This window comes from Podarcis cretensis (genome assembly GCF_951804945.1).
Source record: "Podarcis cretensis genome assembly, chromosome: 4".
NCBI lineage: Eukaryota > Metazoa > Chordata > Lepidosauria > Squamata > Lacertidae > Podarcis > Podarcis cretensis.
In genome coordinates, this window is record NC_137173.1 from 96,700,499 (window position 1) to 96,719,018 (window position 18,520).

Here is an 18,520-nt window from a genome sequence, read left to right on the forward strand (position 1 = left end):
TGTGTGTTACCCACATTGAACTTCCCCACCTGTACTCAGAAAGAGTTGCTGGACTGGGAAAGCTGAATTTCTTCTAACACATTTTCCTTGGTAGGGGTTTATAGGAGAGATAGCCTTTTGCAGCTGGGGAAAAAGGAAAAACACTCCATTTATTGGCTTAAGAATACTGTACCTGGATCCTCTTGTGTCCTGGTATAAATGGTTCATTTCTGACGGGCCACCTGGAATACTGCCAGATTCATGGTCCTGCTCTGGTACCCTGTGGAGGAAAAGGTTGGAGTAAGAAAAAGAAGTCTAGCCTTGATTTATCTTCCCCACCTTTTCTCTATTCTTCTACTATGCATGTAGTGAAGGAGGGGGATTTAAAATATTAAAAGGGGAAAGAGGAGGGTGGGAACTTAAGAGGGAAAACTCTCAGAGGGAATGCATTCATCAAACACTGGCTACTCTGCCTTTATTTTGAATGCCTGTTGTTTTTGTGCCAGAGCCTTAAGCTCTGCTAAATGAATAGCCATCAGTGCCAAGCACTGTTTTATATGCAGAACATGTAGCCTAAGAGAGGGCCTCTCCGCTGTTCTTCCAATCTAAAGCAATGAGGCTGATCTGAGAGCAGAGAACGGAGCTCATTCTTCACATGCAATCTTTGGCTGCAGTCTACTCTTGCTTGAGCCGACTCTGAAGTTAGAGAGGTTTCACCCTTGCCACCATTCCACCAAAGGCTTCTTTTTAAAAAAAAACACCAGCCAGCAGCCTAAGGGGTTTACCAGACCCCAGAGAAGCATCTGCAGTGGTGAATGGAGAAGGGGGAAAGGAAGGGGGAAAGGCAACATTGTATACTCATACCAAGTCATACTGGTGAGGAAATGGAAAGTGTGGGATGGCATTGGCTTGACACTTCATCTGACCTCCCCACAAACTAATCAGAACAAATGCACAATAAACAAGTCCTTTCAATTAATAAACAAGTGACATGAATTAACCTCTACAGGACTGCCATGGTTATAAGAACTAAGATTTAAGACTCACCTCTTTTTGTTTTGATCCTCAGGTGAGGATTTTACTACAATGAGATCATCTAGTTCTTGGCTTCTGTCAAAGATAAAGAGCAGAGCCTGATGACCACAAAATACTGGACGTTTTACTGGACATTTAAAAAAATGCAAACACGAATGTTACTTAATCAAGTCATCAATGATTTCTGTGAGGCAGGATCTGTTTTAATTTTTATATCAGATTCAAGCACCAGACAAAAAGTATGAAGCATTATCTGCTGTGAAGAAATATGGCCCCTTCATTACAAATCAAGACATTAAACTTCATGTCCCATAAGCTGATCCTGTGATTATTTATCAAGACATAAAGACTACTGTATCTAATAGGACTTGGTCCCAAGTCCTTACACATTATTGCAGTAACTTCTTAGAAATCACACCTACAGCTCACCAAGCCCTAATTCCATGTATCATTTATTCATTTTTGAAGAGGCTTGCTTAGTTAAACGTTTGGAACATAGCAGCCTACTGCCCCTCATGCAGCAGACTTCACAGGAAGGAGTCCATTCCAGAGCTTTGTGTTCACAATGATGCACACACAACTATTTCCTGACCTGCAGGACCCCACATGCTTCTATCCTTCTGGTCTCCAATCACTGCCATCTTCTAGGCCTCATTTCCTGCCCCTCCCAGGCTATCCTTTTCCAGGTTCCCTCTCATGGAGGAGGGGAAAATCCTGTACATGCGTTTGATACAGAGGTAGTGCTGCATGGGCAAGGAAACCATGTGCTCACAGCTACACATATGTGGGATGTAGCCAATGTTAGTTCTACTCAAGGGTAGACCCACTGAAATTAATGGCCATGACTAACTTAGGTCTGTTAATTCCACTAATACTCTGAGGAGAACTTAGTTGGCTACAAACCCTCCCTGCATTTTTAACTCAAGCCACAGGTAACAGATTTTCTATAGTGCAGGAGATATAAAATTTAAAAAGATTGCCTTTTGTTTTCCTGTGCAGTGTTATTTACAGAGATGAGGTCATCTAGGTCTCTTCCTCTGTGAGAAAAGCAAAGAAACAAAAAAATTGGACTAGTTACTTTTGCAAGAAAGGAACCGCTGATCACAAATACTCTCAGGGAAGAGCGAGGGGGAGAACTTAATGCATTAGGTAATTGTCAACTCATAGGGATATTCATTACAGCTAATAGTTCCACCAAAATGTTTTCCTTCCAAGATTTAAATATACTAAAATTATCCTGAGATTTGTTTCTCTTTTCCTGATTAAGTGACATGATCAGAACTAAGCTTCCTGAAGAACTCAAATACCAGCACATAAACCAACCCTGATATAATGCACTACTTCCCATTTATGTCAATGTAAAGGAAATGCCGTCTGAATTGGAGGGAGGGAAACACCACTAATTTCATGTCATTTGCGGACTGAAAGCAGCAACAACAGTGAATATCAATGGTATTTGCTGAATTGATTATGGTTCCAGACCTGTTCCAGACCTGAATTGATTATGGTTCCAGACCCGTATGGTTCTACTCCTGTTCCCGTTTTCATTGGAATTCTCTGCACAAACTGGCCTTGTTCACGGGTCATGATAAGCCAAACCATGGCTTAGCGCAAACACATAAGCATGCAAACTCCCAGAAAGAGATTGCAACCACTCTGCTCCTTCCTAGTTGTTTTGCTGCTTCAGCACACTTAGCTAAGCCTTGGTTTGGATTTAGCCTGCCATCTGAACCCAGGCTCATGGTTTAGCTCTCCTGGTATGCCCCACGGAGGACCTTAAGGTCCATATATAGCAACACCCTAGAGGTCCCGGGCCCTAAGGAAGTTAGATTAGCCTCAACCAGAGCCAAGGCCTTTTCAACACTGGCCCCAGCCTGGTGGGATGCTCTTTCTCATGAGAGCAGGGCCCTGAGGGATCTGATTTCTTTCCACAGGGCCTGTAAGACAGAGTTGTTCCACCTGGCCTTTGGCTTAGAATCAGTTTGATTCCCTCCCCCTCTTTCTTTTTCCTTTCTCCTCCTGTGAAGAGGCTGCATCCTAATGTTTTAATGTTGTATCTTAATCTTTTAAATTGTATTTTAATCAACTTGTTTTTATTATTGGTTGTTAGCCACCCTGAGCCCAGTCTTGGCTGGGGAGGGCAGGGTATAAATAAAATTATTATTATTATTATTATTATTATTATTATTATTATTATTATCATCATCATCATCATCCAGTCTAACAACATGCTGTAACACAGGTTGGTCCTTCCCTGACCAGTATTTATCTCCCCTCAGCTAGTCTCCCACAGGTGCTTTTATCCCGGTCAGGCTCACTATTGGAATTGGGAGCTCAGCTGAGGGACAAATGATGTCAGCAGGGAAACCGAAGGGAAGGAAGTAGCAGGCAGGTGCCGGCAAGATCCTGTGCTCACTCACACATCCCTTTTGCTCTTAAAAATCAGACTCCTTATCCACACCGGACCCACTTTCTTCTACCTGACTGCAGCCGATTCAGGTTTGACCATTGGAGCCTGCTACCATCAAATGTAGCTCTTGCTGTTTGCTCAAGTAACTGACACTTTGGTGCTAAGTAGTTTGAATCTCTAGGCAGCCACCGGAACGTTGACTTGAGGATAAACGTAGATACTTCCAATGCTAAGTAGCTTGCAATAGCGTACCATGTCTCAAGACATAAAAATCCAATGCGCTGTCTTCTTAATACAGCTATTAATATAAGCATTTCATAACCTTCCTGTTGTTCAAGAATTATGCTTATAGCCAAACCATAAACAAACTGCAGTGCAATAAATATAACATTAGTTCGGGAATTCTGTTGGAGTTTTTTCTGGAGCAGAGTTATGAGTCATATATTTTCGGGGGAGTTTTATTTTATCTATTTTCTTACAGGTACATTCTGCCTTTTTTGTACCATAAGAGGTTCCTAAGCAGTTTCCCATCCAACTACTGACCAGACCTAAACATGCTTAGTTTCACATATGTGGTGGCCTCCTATAACTTCAGACCAGACCCTGGGACATTATAGGGAGATGAACATCTCTGAAGACTTCCTCATTAATAAAAACAGACCAAACTAGACTTCTAATGTCAACAGAATCAATGTGGTTGCCTAGTGGTTAGGGCACTGGACTCTGAACTCAACTCTCTATTTGGCTACAAAGCTTACTGTATGGCCTGGGTTCAGTTAGTTGTAAGTTGCCTTGAGCTGCCTTTGGCAAGAAAAAGCAACCAATAAATTTAGTAATAATAATGTACCACATTTGAGCAGCCTTTACTTTTCAAGGAGTTGCTGTGAGGGCAAAAGCTCTGATTTATTTATTTTATACATCCATATGTGTGTGTGTACATATATATATACACAGAGAGAGAGAGAGAGAGAGAGAGAGAGAGAGAGAGAGAGTACCGTATTTTTCGCCCTATAGGACGCACTTTTCCCCCTCCAAAAATGAAGGGGAAATATGTGTACGTCCTATGGGGCGAATGCAGGCTTTTGCTGAAGCCTGGAGAGCCCCACCGCCAGCCCCACAAGCTCGGGGGACAGCGGGGAGGCGGAACGCTGCCATCCCGCTGTCTCCCGACGTCGTTTGGAGGCTGGCGGCGGGGAGAAGCCCGCTTCTCCCTGCCACCAGCCCCGCAAGCGCCTGGGGGGGGAAATTTTCCCCCCTTTATCCCCCCCCCCCAAAAAAAATTAGGTGCGTCCTATGGGCCGGTGCGTCCTATAGGGCGAAAAATACGGTATATCTATCTCTATCTCTATCTCTATCTCTATCTCTATCTCTATCTCTATCTCTATCTCTATATCTCTATATCTCTATATCTCTATATCTCTATATCTATAGATAGATAGATATATGCTTCCCTTCAAATGAATTTGCATCAAAAGCTGGCTTATGGAAAAAATAAAAGACAATAGCATGAAAACAGAAACAGAAAATTTGCAAACATTCTAAACAAATTCAGGAAACATCCTAAAATGAGGGTCAGACACATAACCCGCCTGCCATCTGTTAGACAAATGGTTGATAGAACAGGAACATTTTAATCAGTTGGTGGGAAACAGTAAGAGAGGGGTCCAGATGGATCTGCCAGGGAAACCCCCACCCCAGGAACTGCTTATTAAATAAATAATATCTCCCTACTCTCAAAATGTAACATAAATGAATACATACATCTAAAATCATAATAGTGCCAAACTGATAGCTAACAAAATGAGGAAAGGGATGGAATTCTCACCGGTCTTTGGGCATTTCTGCAGTAAGTGCCAAGCCCATCACACCCACCAAACGTTCTGGGTAGCCCAAGAACAGCAGCTGGCTCTGATGCTACAGGTAAAAGCTCAGCCCTGTTATACCAAACATGTTTACAGCCTTTCGGAACACGTGCAGATATAGACTTACAACAGGAAAATCCTGCTAAGTCCTTGCCTAAACATTGTTTTGACCATTCCTTGTCAACGTGTGTTATTTTCCTTCCTTCTAATACAGTGGTACCTCTGGTTAAGTACTTAATTCGTTCTGGAGGTCCGTTCTTAACCTGAAACTGTTCTTAACCTGAAGCACCACTTTAGCTAATGGGGCCTCCTGCTGCCGTGATGCCACCGGAGCACGATTTCTGTTCTCATCCTGAAGCAAAGTTCTTAACCCGAGGTACTATTTCTGGGTTAGCGGAGTCTGTAACCTGAAGCGTCTGTAACCTGAAGTGTATGTAACCCGAGGTACCACTGTACCTCCAAAAGCTTTCCATTAAATGCCACCTTCTCTGGGCCAGTCTTTTAAGAATGCAATTCTAACTTTCCCCCAGCCCAGCAGTGCAGGGTCATTGCTGCCTCTGCAATCATGCCAGAAGGTGGGGACAGAGGCAGTTTTAGGGTAGCGTATGGTTACCAGATGTCCCCGTTTCCCAGGGACAGTCCCCAGATTTACAAATCCGTCCCCGGAATGTCCCCGGATTTCATTTAAAATTCCTGGATTTATATTTTAAGTGTTGTAGATTTATTAGTAGGGAATGAATGTTGCGTGATTGGTTCAACAGCACAAGACACATCATATGGGGACTTCTAGCGAGGCAAAATGGCGGATGCCATGGCAGCGAGCTGCTCCTGAAGCCAGCCAGAGCCAACTGTGCTACCAGTCTGGCTCCGGGCCACTGAGACTTCCGCTGCCAAGGGGGAACCGGAAATTGTTTCAATTTCTTTAATTCTCCGGGTCGTGAGAATTGTCCCTGAGAAACAATGGTGGTATCTAGGTTCATATGAGACATTCTCTATCTACAGGGACCAAACAGGCAACATAGACCAGCCCAAATAGTTTTGTGGGAAGATACCACCCACGTTTTTGATAAGGAGTTAGATTCACTGGCTTTTTATGTTTTCCCACTATTCTGTGGTTTTATGACCATACAGGCTATTTTCACATGTGGTGTTTTTTTTAAGAGGCATTCCATCTAATCCTACCTTCGAAAACTAATCTTTGGATGCCTTTTCTCTTTTTATTGTCAACTCCTTACACCTGCGAAAAGGAGATCTTGCCGATATAAGGAGAAAACTCTGTGCTATATTTAAATTCTGTTGCCATCCTTTGAATTTGTGCAGTTACACAGCACTTGAGCTGGGAGGTGGGGGAGTTAACTACAGGCATGTCTCTCCAACAAATTTAAACAATCACTTAACTGTTTCAGTTCCCAACTAAGAAATCATGGAAATTCTAGTTCAATTAAGGAGCTATCAATTGCCTTAAATCTCTTACAAAACCAACATTTGCAAAGTTGGGTGGGGTAAGGAAACATTAGAAGTCACACTGTTAAAACCAAAAACCAAAACCAGATTAAACCTTCAAGGCATGTAGATATGCAGCTCAATGACAAAACTCACCCCTTGGCATGTCCATTAGATGTACGGTTCACTTTGATGAAATCATCAAGATCTTGGTGTCTTAAAGAGGAAAGAAATACAAAGGAAGGTTATGGTCAATGTACCGGACCTTTTAGGTAGCATAGGGACCAAGGAGGAAGGGGAGAAACCACCACAGGTCCCTTGCATCACATCCAAAACTGCCATGGATTCAACCACAGCCACCTGACACCAGCGCAACTTTGCATGAGTAAGAAAGCGCAACAGAAGGGGACCGGTAGTGATTTCTCAAAAAATGCTCTGTCCCACTTGGCCTTGCATAATCTTCAACTTTGCTTCTTGCAGTGCAAGCCTCCCTTAGAATTAAACAGCCCCACAAACCATGGACTTGCTTTGAACAACAGACTTGAAACAAGAGTTTGTATGAGGGGCAGGGAGATTTATATGAATGTAGTATTTCTCAGTCTTGATCCAATGGCTTTCCAGGGTCTGGAATATATGCCAGAGGGTCCTGCTTCTCTTGGACCTCCTCTGAGGAGACTTCAGGTTCAACATCTGGATGGGACTGGGCAATTACTAACCTCAGCATGTTACAGATTCTGAGAGCAGATTGGCAGGGTGGGGGAGTAATGTTGGAAGAGAATTTCATAGCATTAGATCATTCCTCCTTGCTTGGAATCCAGTGTTTCCCTTCTAATTGATTAAACTGCTTTATGAAATCGTTCTTGGCATCTATCCCTTGCCCTCTCCACACCCTCAACTTCAGAAATAAATTAAGTGGTAAAGAAACTTCCAAGACTTACCCGTTATCACCTTTATCACTTTTAGTTTTGACTTGGATGAGATTGTCCAGCTCTTGACTTCTTTAAACAAAATCAGTGGGAACAAGTACAGACATATTTCATTTGTTAACTATGAATTTGATATTGAATATAAATAAACCACACAAAATATCTTACAGCTGGAATATATCCATGGCGATTTATAATTAAGATAGATTTGATTTTAGGCAACAACAACAAAAAAGTCTCTCAGCTGGAACCTTTTGCTTCATACTGTCCTGCATAAATAAATACTATGTCTTGTTCCTTAATAGACTCTTTATCACATTTGTATCTCGCCCTTCCTCCACAGAATTTGAGACAAGTACCGGTATTTCCAACAAGGTCTTCAACTTCTACAGGTCTGATGACATCCAACTTTAAGGCTAGGGCAATGGCATTTGACTAAGGGAGATCCAAGGTGGGGTGATGGAACTACTGTGTAGTGGGCAGAGATCTTAGGTCAAGGGATGGCTGGAGTCCAATTCTCAGGTGCCACCTATGGGTCCTTTGAGGGTTGGAGATTGCATGTCAACTCATTCCCAGCAGCTAGCTTAACAACTATACCCCACTCCCAGGTGAGCATTGTAGGTGCTCACAGATGGTCAAGGTAATTAGCTCTCTTGGACATCCTTTCCACTCAGGTACCCCAGGAGGTAGCTCTTCTGTCAGCAGATGGGCTGCCAGTTCCTCCCTGACCATGTGTACCAAAATTCATGTAGCCTGATTAAACCAATTTTTCTCAGGTTTGCATGAAAGAGATGCCTCCTGCCATTCCGAACCCTAACCTTCAGCTTTGCCTCAGTCAGCAACCCAGGTATTTACATGGTGACCCTAGTGACACATCAGTACCTACAGGGTTTTTCATGTTTGCACTTAGCTGGCCAGCTGATTGGGTCTTTCTCTTTGTCCTGAGCCCACAAGTCTTGGAGGATTCACACTGCCTTGCCTAGAGTCTCGTGGTTTGCTAATAAACTACCAGAGGAGCCATCTGGAAGCCTTTCTGGTCACTCTGCAGGACCAGGTGTTATTGCTGGAGGAGAGAACTTAGAAGCTGTACTGGAAAACAAGCAAGCTTAGTGTCTTTCATTGTTTCTGTGTCACGGACTAAGCACATGAGCTGGGCCTTATGATTCCATGCATTATTATCTTTCTTGCTCTCATTCCCATGCCTTCCCTGCTATGGTCACAATCCATGCCCTCTCCATCGCTTTATTGAAGCCATAGAGCCTTTCAAGACTTACCCCTGGTTACTCTTATTGCCTTTGGTTTTGACATCAATGAGATCATCCAGTTCTTGGCCTCTTCAGAGATTAAGCAAAATCAGTGGAAGAAAGTACAGAGATATTTCAATAGTCAGCTAGAATTCGACGTTCAAAGCAAATAAACCACATGAAATGAGGCTAAGCCTTCTGCTTCATGCTGTCCTGTATAAATAAGCACTGTGCATCATGCCATGTTAGCATATTTACTATTATCTGTAGCCCAACTTCCCTCCACAGAGCTCAGGGCAGCATATACAGGCTCTTTTCTTAACAACAGCCCTGTAAGATGGTGAGATATTCACCGAGTCCAATCAATGAGCTGCCTAGCAAACTGGGAATTTGAACCCTGGTTCCTTGAACTCACGTCTCCCTACTTCATGTTCACGTTCCACAGTCTGCACAACGTGGAACAACTAGGCTGAACACAGCTTCAAACATCACTCTTTAACATCACACATTCTTCTTGCTGGCTTTTGAAGTCACAGACTGTCAAACAAATAAACAAAGACTTCTCAGGTAGTCCCTAGTGGGCTGTTATACATGGCCAGTGAGCTGCATTTAGCCTGACGGGTCAGAAGTTGTACAGGCCTGTTCTGACCCAGTTGCCACTGACAGTTGTAAATAAAATGCATGCTATCCTCCTTCAAAGAAGCTCAGAACAACAAACATGGTTATCCCACTTTATCCGCAGAACAAGCCTACGTGAGGTGCTTAGGACATAGTTCACACAGTTAGCTCTCATTCTGAAAATGACACATCAAACACAGTAGGGCCTACCTCCCAGCTCTCTCTTTTGTCATGGTTTTGTTAGCATCTGATTCACTGGGTTTTGCTGGGCCTATTTGCCTAAAAAAACCAGAGAAAATAGGTTCATCTAAATAAATTTGAAAGTTGTGTTGTGCATGTTCAATTATTCAGCTTGCCCAGATTAAGGAGAGAAACCAAAATGATATTCCAGAGAAGTTAGAAAGATTCATCTTGACATAGTTCATACTCTGACAATACAAAGTCTAGCATCTGCTTGGATATGCGCAGCACAAATGTCTCACTCTGAGAGTTGCTAGTGGTCTAGTGGTTCTCGCAGTGCAGTAAGTTTGGACTGTGCAATGAAGGTTGGATATCAAAGGAATAGCTAAAACAAAAATTACAGTGGTACCTCAGGTTACATATGCTTCAGGTTACATATGCTTCAGGTTACAGACTCCGCTAACCCAGAAATAGTACCTCGGGTTAAGAACTTTGATTCAGGATGAGAACAGAAATCGTGCTCCGGCGGCGCGGCAGCAGCAGGAGGCCCCATTAGCTAAAGTGGTGTTTCAGGTTAAGAACAGTTTCAGGCTAAGAACGGACCTCCGGAACAAATTAAGTACTTAACCCGAGGTACCACTGTATTGTAGTGACTTAACCAGGTCAAAACAAAGTGATTATGAGAGAGAACTGAATAGCATCTTCTTCTGCAGATACTTATTATAATAATCCACCATAGCTTCTACGGAAGTGCTAAGAAGCATTTATCACAAGTTAAACACACACATACACACATTATTATTTATTATTATTAAATTTGTATACCACCCTTCAGGTCTCAAAGTGGTTCACAGGATAAAATCAGAATATAAAATAACAAAATACATAATCAAAAATAAGAACAACCCAAGAACCCCTAATAGGGACCAGAAAGGAATGCAAAAGCTACAAGGGATCCCTGCCATTCTCACATGCTTGTCTTGCAGTTTTATTTATATAACTGCTTATAAGAGTTAACCCAAAAGCTAATACTTTGAAAGAGGAGGTTGCATCATTGGATGTTGTGTCTCAAGAGAATATTTTTAGAAAAGGCATTGTAAAGGGCAGATCAGGCTGCTCTCTCCGAGATAAGGCTATACTGAGTTCTGATTAAACCAGGTCAGTAGCAAACATCTAAATGAGATATCGCCAGGTTTGTTTGGTGGGTTCAAGGAGATGTTAGATATAAAAGGAAACATTTCCCCCAAACTCTTTTGACAAAGACTGCATAAGCAATGCAAATTGCACTCTCAAGCTACTTCATGGAAAAGCACTTTGAAACATTTGATATAATGAGATGCATTCAACTAAGTAGTCCCATGCCTGCCAGAAGAAACCTACACAAGCACAATAACGCTTCCCTCCCTCCTCCATGAAACTGGCTCTGGGGGTGTCAGAAGAACCCCCCCCCCCGGAACAGCACACAGGGGGAGAAGAGAGCAGATCATTCCATCAAGCAAGAAGAATCTGCTTAACGCTACACTGAACCCCACCCATTAGGAACAGGCAGAAGCAGGGGAGACAAAAATGTAGAGATGTTCAGTGTTTAGTTTCATACAGTGAGGAAATAACACACAAAAAAACCTCCAGGCTTCTATAGAACCCTAAATGTAAACAAGGGCCTGTGTACATAAATTTGTGCAATATGTGTTGTGTTCTGCCCACCATCAAAAAGTATTGGGTGGGTTGCATGAACAGGGTTTGTGTAGACCTTGGGTAGGCAAACTAAGGCCCGGGGGCTGGATGCGGCCCAATTTCCCTCTTAATCCGGCGCGCGGATGGTCCGGGAATCAGTGTGTATTTACATGAGTAAAATGTGTCCTTTTATTTAAAATGCATCTCTGGAGTATTTGTGGGGCATAGGAATTCGTTCATTTTTTTTATTCAAAATATAGTCCGCTGCCCCCACAAGGTATGAGGGACAGTGGACTCGCCTCCTGCTGAAAACGTTTGCTGACCCTTGTAGACTCTACACTGTATATAGCATTTGCACAGAAAGGCTGAGAGCTCAAGACTTGCTTTCTCACCTTGCAATATGTATGACCCCTTTGCGTTAGAACTATGTGTCAATTGGCTCAGTGACTGAAACATCTAGTGATGATCTCAAACCACAAGCAAGATCAAGCAAAATCAGATTTTCCATGGAAGCCGTTTACCATTTCTGCAGGATGAATCACTAAGTGATATATGTGAATGTGCACTCCAGCCATCTCAACATCTAACCCAGCCAACTCAGGATGAAACACTGCCACTTTCCAGGCTTTTCTGATTTGTCTAATAAATCAATGCCCCTCTTTTCCTCGTGGATAAAACTTAATGCTGATTGAGTTGGCTACAAGTCAGATCCCTATCCAGAAACTGCAACGCGAGATGCCAAGAATATTTAAATAGGATTTCAGACACAGGAACATCTCACAGGAGTCCAATGGCTAAGAGAACTAACAGTAAGTGCTTAGGATATGAACAGTTGCAGCTGCATGTCAAAATTATGATATTACACTGGAATTTCAGGAACAAAACTCCATCATCTACAGGTATGACAGATGAACATTTGAGTCTTTCACACCAGTAACATTAGAGCAGGAAGTACATGAACCATGGTTACAAAATGTGGTTTAGGGGAGAGGCATGTTTACTTTCAAAACCACCAGTGTACTCAAATACTGCTGGCTTTGATAAGGTAAAGGTAAAGGTACCCCTGCCCGTACGGGCCAGTCGTGTCCGACTCTAGGGTTGTGCACCCATCTCACTTAAGAGGCCGGGGGCCAGCACTGTCCAGAGACACTTCCGGGTCACATGGCCAGCGTGACGAAGCTGCTCTGGCGAGCCAGCGCAGCACACGGAAACGCCGTTTACCTTCCCGCTAGAAAGCGGTACCTATTTATCTACTTGCACTTAGGGGTGCTTTCGAATTGCTAGGTGGGCAGGAGCTGGGACCGAAAGACGGGAGCTCACCCCGCCACGGGGATTCGAACCGCCGAGCATGCGATCGGCAAGCCCTAGGCACTGAGGTTTTACCCACAGCGCCACCCGCGTCCCGCTGGCTTTGATAGCAGCCCATAAATTGAGGAGACCTAGTGCAGCATCCTATACATATCTCCTCGGAAGGAATTCTCATTGTTCAATTGGATTTACTCCCAGCAGGTAAGTATAAAACATATTTACCATGGAGCAAGCACCAATGGGGACAGGATGATAACCTGCAGCACAACACTACAGCCAGGGCTTTGAAAAAATGAAGAACCTGAAATGAAGAACATGGGCAGATCCTTTCCTCTTCCCGCGTGTTCCTTTTATAGATAACAACAACCCAATTCCAAATGTCTAGTGTCACTGGCCACAATAAATATTCAACCTGACCCTACTGTGCAAGGCCACGCACCTGTGCACCTGCTGAGCTTATGTCTGCACACACAATTTACTCCAACATGCCCACACAACTTCCCTGATGCTGCAGTTAGCCCATACTAAATGCCAGACAATTTGTATGGAGGAATTAGCTTAAGCTATAAAAGAACCAGCAATAACTATCTATTCCTGTGCGGGAGTTGGCGATGAAAAGGGTAATCGGTCATAATAGAAAGCTGTGGCCTCAGCAAAAGAGGATTGCCTTCAAACACGGTGTCAAGAGTGCATCAGCAATGTCTGGATTTGATAGGCCAGGGCTATTTGTGTCCAGGACGGCCCTCGCTCACAGGGCAATTTGTAAGCTAGCCAGCAAATGAGGCTGATACAGGAATAGCATTTGTTCCGATTCAGGACGGCGTTTTCATCTCTGCCAAGACATTGACCAGACAGTGCCAGGCTGATTTAAATTCACCTCACTGAAGGCTGGACCACAAAGAGTTGCCAAGAATTAAGAAACTAAAGAGCACTGTAGCAAACCATGAGAGCACATTTACTGCCTGCCAAAAATACCCCGAGCTGCTGAGTACAGTAATTTTCAGAATTAAACAGTGGGGAAGAAGCTGTCTTTCAGGATGTTTTGAGAAGTAGCATGAGCAAACAATTACTGGGAAAGTAATGCCAACTTGCTCAGTTATGCTTTCAGAATAAACATAGCCTTCTAAGCTCTCTATTGACTTCACAACTATAAAAAGCACACATCTGAGTACTCCGCAGCAATTCCATAAAACGTAAAACAATTAGATTATTCATACAGAGAAGTCCTTAAAGATGGAACATTTGGCTGCAAAGGTGAACCAGGTGGCATGCTGGTTTCAAGTTAATTCAAAGAACTATTTTCCCTTGCGTTAGAATGCAACCCACAGGCCAAGAACCATTTATTTGCAGGATCAAAAGGCAGGGAGGGAGTCATAGGAACAAAGGAAGCTGCCATATACTGAGTCAGAACATTTGCCCAACTTGCTCAGTGCTGAATACACTAACTGGCTTGAAAATAGTACTGCATGTTTCCCTCCACTGCTCCAAATTACACACAGCACCATTTCCCTAAGAGCTTGCATCATTGGATCCTGCTTCGCTCTGCCCACCCTGATAATTTTCCCTAGCGTTCATCTTGTCGGATGAATAGGATAGGTAGGCTGGGATGGAATCTATCTTTGATAGCAGTTTCAGACTGATAACCAAAGTATTTCCATAAATACTGCAGGTTATCAGAGGGACAACTGACCTATTTAACAATCAGGTTGTGCAAATCATTCATTGGTGCTGGTGTGAGCGAAAGGAAGGTAGAGTTAGCATTAATTTCACAGAAAGGACAAAACTTCGGTTTTTGCATTTCCCCCCATGCAAATGGAGAATACATTTTCGACATCTCCTTCACATCTCTTCTAACATTACTGCACTAAGTTGGGTTTTAATAAAAAAAAACCTTTAAAATAAGTAAATGAACTTAGTGGGTTTAAAGCAAAACAAAAAGAAGTTGTTGTTTCTCTTGACAACAATTAATATGGATGCATCTTTCTGGTGTCCTCCATTGGATTTTTGAGCCCCACCTTGGCAGGTGTCAGATTTGCTCCCCTCCCCCGCTGCCTGGGGGCCAAATTCAAGGATTTTGCACCAGAATCATGTCTCCCAATTAAGCTTCTCAAGCTGCTTTTGGTTTAGATACTGACACAAAATAGCCATATAGCACAGTTACTATAGCAACTTGTAGCTCAGTCAAATACTGTTACCGCAGCTCTCTACCAATGGTGAAACCGGAGCAGAACGCTTGATATGCTAATAAAAACCACAGAGGAGAGTGAATATGAAATGAGTGAGGAAGGGGATTAGGAAAAGGCTTGAACAAGCCTTTGTAAGTGGGTAGTGACAGCAGCTTTTCCTAGTTAATTTGCCGATGTTTTATTCTCTAAGATCTCCAGATCTGACAGCAGAAATCTTTAATCAACATATTGTTTCCTTCCTGGAAATATTTCATGACTCAAACTCTTTCAAGAGGGGAGATCCCATTGTAGTCCAGTACGTGCCGTGGGATTTATTAAAGACGTCTGGCTATGCACTTTAGACTAGGAATGCGCACAACGATGCCAGAAATAATCTCTAAAATGTGACCCAAGTAAATTAAGACTAGAGTTGCTAGGTTGGAACCCAGAGATTACCACTGTAAACAGACTTTAAGTCTGATGCTGGGATAAGCTCAGTTGAATGTTTTCCTCAGACACAGTTGTTTTTGGTCAGATGCTTTCGCAGTATAAATCAGCCTCTGCCAACCTGGTGTCTTGTAGAATATTGTTGGACTACAACTCCCATCATCCTTAATCATTGGCCATGCTGGCTGGGCACATGGGAGTTGGAGTCCAACAACATCCAGAGAGCAGTGGATTGTGGAAGGATGGTATAAGTAAACTAAGTTGCATTATGATGATATATTGGATCTGTATTTGCCCACTGTGTTTCAGCTGCCTCATATGTTTGTATTCTTTCTCTAAACATCATCTCTCTCAACTTTGACTTTTTCTCTTTCAAAATGTCAATCTTAATGTCAATCTTCATACGTATCTACAGTTCTCTCTCTTGGCATCCCTCACCTTTCCCCAACTTCCTTACATTTCATGGCTAATTTCTAAAAAGAAGCCAGAGCTCAGATCTGCTGGGAATCTGTTCTTGTCCATCTGGGCTGGGCTGTAGCTACTCTGGGCTGCTTTGTAAGAAAACAATGACCGCTCCCCACTTAAAACGGGGGGCGCCTTTTGCGTGGACGCGTGCAGCCCTGGATCAGGAGTGGCCCCATCAGCATAGGCTTTGCCTTCCCTCAGGTGGGATACCTGGAGGTCCCCGCCTACCCCAGTGAGTTGTCCAATCCCACCTGGGGGAAGCGTTGCCAGGGAAACCAGGCCAGGTAAGGGGAGGGATTACCTGCCCACACAATAGAGGGTGGATCTTAATTGTTAATCCTCACTTGGCTCCAGAGCTTCTCCTGGAAGGACGTCGCTGGACTTCCTTGCTCCAAAAGGTAAGCCTGGGGCCTCCCCCCCCCCCCCGCGATTGGGTTCCAAAGGCTAGCGGGGGGGTAATGGATTCCAGGATCCCCTCTGGCTGCCCCCCCCATGCCTGCGGGGGCGTGTGGGCCGTGGGGGGGGGGAGGCAACGCCACACGCGGCCCCTTCCCCTTTCCCTGCCAGACCTGGCGCCCCTGGGGTGCGGTGGGTGGTGGCGGAAGGGGTCCCCGGCCACCCCGCAGGGCCTTTGTGGCATCCCTCACCTTTCCCCAACTTCCTTACATTTCATGGCTAATTTCTAAAAAGAAGCCAGAGCTCAGATCTGCTGGGAATCTGTTCTTGTCCATCTGGGCTGGGCTGTAGCTACTCTGGGCTGCTTTATAAGAAAACAAATGAATGTATATTGCAGCAAAACTGTGTATCGTTACATATATGAAGTGGATGGCTTTTCTACTGTGACGAACAAGCACTTCTGTGGATTGTCTTTGCAGGACCAGGGCCAAATTGAATAATATAACTTTACCATCAAAGCCGAATATTGAACTACAAATTACACCGAAAGGGGCAGAATCAAATCCCAAGGGTTCCTTCCAGGGAAAGCACCTTCAGAAGCAAACCACTTTCATGGGTGAAGTACTGGAGAAAGGGAAACTTCACCCTTTTTCCCACCACTGCTTTCACACTGGAAATGTCCCCAATTGACCCCTTCCCACATGGTGTTCCAGCTGCATGTTTGCAAGGTATCCCCAGGACGTGAGTTATAACTGGATAAGGTAAGGGTTATGCACTTTCTCCCTCCCACTGTTTTTCTTTTGCCAAATCCCCCCTCTAAAAGCTACTTTGCCTAGAACAGGCATAGGCAAACTCGGCCCTCCAGATGTTTTGGGACTACAACTCCCATCACCCCTAGCTAACAGGACCAGTGGTCAGGGATGATGGGAGTCGTAGTACCAAAACATCTGGAGGGCCGAGTTTGCCTGTGCCTGGCGTAGAAGAAGCAGAATAAGGTTTTGCTGCAATTTTCTTACATGAAGTTTGCCCTGGATTTTGGAGGCACAGGTCACAGGGGATGTATAAAACATTTCAATGCTGTTGCTGCGACTTTCCTGACTTACATCTCTTCCACTGAAATCAGCGGGGCTTATAAGTGTTTTGCTTTGCACCCAGTAGCAACCATCATTGGTTATCATGTCATCGCATAAAACACCAATCATTAATCACATCACTTTATGTTACCTAGTTCTGGCTGGATCGCTCACAGCAACATTTGACTTTGGAGGTGTAACTGGTTCCGATGAATAGATAGTCCTGCAGAATAAAAAGGAAAATTCATTTTTTTGCAGGACACCACACTGAAGGGTGTGAGGAACCTGTGCTCCTCCAGATATTGTTGGGCTATAATTCCCACCAACCTATGCTGGTTGGGGCTGTAATAATAATAATAATAATAATAATAATAATAATAATAATAATAATTTATTATTTATCCCCTGCCCATCTGGCTGGGTTTCCCCAGCCACTCTGGTGGCTTCCATCAAAACACTAAAATACAATAACCTACTAAGGAGTTGGAATCCAACCACATCTGGAAGGCCAAAGCTTTTAGAGGAACACACACAAAAATGTCAACATGGTAATGGCAGTAAATGCTGTCCCCATCTCAAACATTGCTGCTACTTTTTCTGTGATTCACAATTTGATCAGCGAAGCCAAAAGATGACCAACAGAATCTTCAGCCACCACATGCCCCCACAAAGTAGGCCAGTCTTCTCAATACCCTTGCAAAGTAATGGTTGTCTTTCTTTTCTTTTCTCTTTCTTTGGATAACTATGAAATAAACTATAAATAACAGGTGCTGGCCTGTACACTATTTCCAAGTTTAAAGTCTAAATACTAGAAATGAAAATACATACATCTTTGGTCCTCCTCCTTTGTTTGAAGTAGTTGAAACTCTGAAGCAACAAACAAACAGATAGACAAACAAACAAACCTCTGGTTAGAAATCATATATACTTTATGATTTCTATGATTATATACAGTGGTACCTCTGGTTACGTACTTAATTCGTTCCAGAGGTCCGTTCTTAACCTGAAACTGTTCTTAACCTGCAGCACCACTTTAGCTAATGGGGCCTCCTGCTGCCGTGATGCCGCTGGAGCATGATTTCTGTTCTCATCCTGAAGCAAAGTTCTTAACCCGAGGTACTATTTCTGGGTTAGCGGAGTCTGTAACCTGAAGTGTATGTAACCTGAAGTGTATGTAACCCGAGGTACCACTGTAATGGATACTTTCCAAATTCCCTTTTCAGGCAGGGACCATCACAACATGGAGTAATTCCAGGACTGAACTGAACAGCAATGGGAATCTTGATTTTTTTCTT

At 43.5% G+C, this 18,520-nt stretch overlaps 1 protein-coding gene and 1 long non-coding RNA gene across 2 annotated transcripts in view; both read right to left on the reverse strand.

Annotated features, from left to right (window-relative positions):
- The window catches only part of LOC307214462, a 240,621-nt gene that overhangs the window by 176,388 nt on the left and 45,713 nt on the right, over positions 1-18,520 (reverse strand). The window lies entirely within an intron of this gene.
- Positions 1-18,520, reverse strand: part of SCEL (sciellin) — a 54,087-nt gene that overhangs the window by 8,219 nt on the left and 27,348 nt on the right. The window contains exons 10-18 of the mRNA XM_079972151.1: positions 18,054-18,092; positions 17,377-17,448; positions 9,728-9,796; positions 8,930-8,989; positions 7,668-7,727; positions 6,886-6,945; positions 1,985-2,051; positions 1,027-1,163; positions 173-259 (exon numbers count right to left, since the gene is read on the reverse strand). Of these exons, the coding sequence (XP_079828277.1) occupies positions 173-259; positions 1,027-1,163; positions 1,985-2,051; positions 6,886-6,945; positions 7,668-7,727; positions 8,930-8,989; positions 9,728-9,796; positions 17,377-17,448; positions 18,054-18,092 (651 nt within the window). The remainder of the gene's footprint in view (positions 1-172; positions 260-1,026; positions 1,164-1,984; positions 2,052-6,885; positions 6,946-7,667; positions 7,728-8,929; positions 8,990-9,727; positions 9,797-17,376; positions 17,449-18,053; positions 18,093-18,520) is intronic.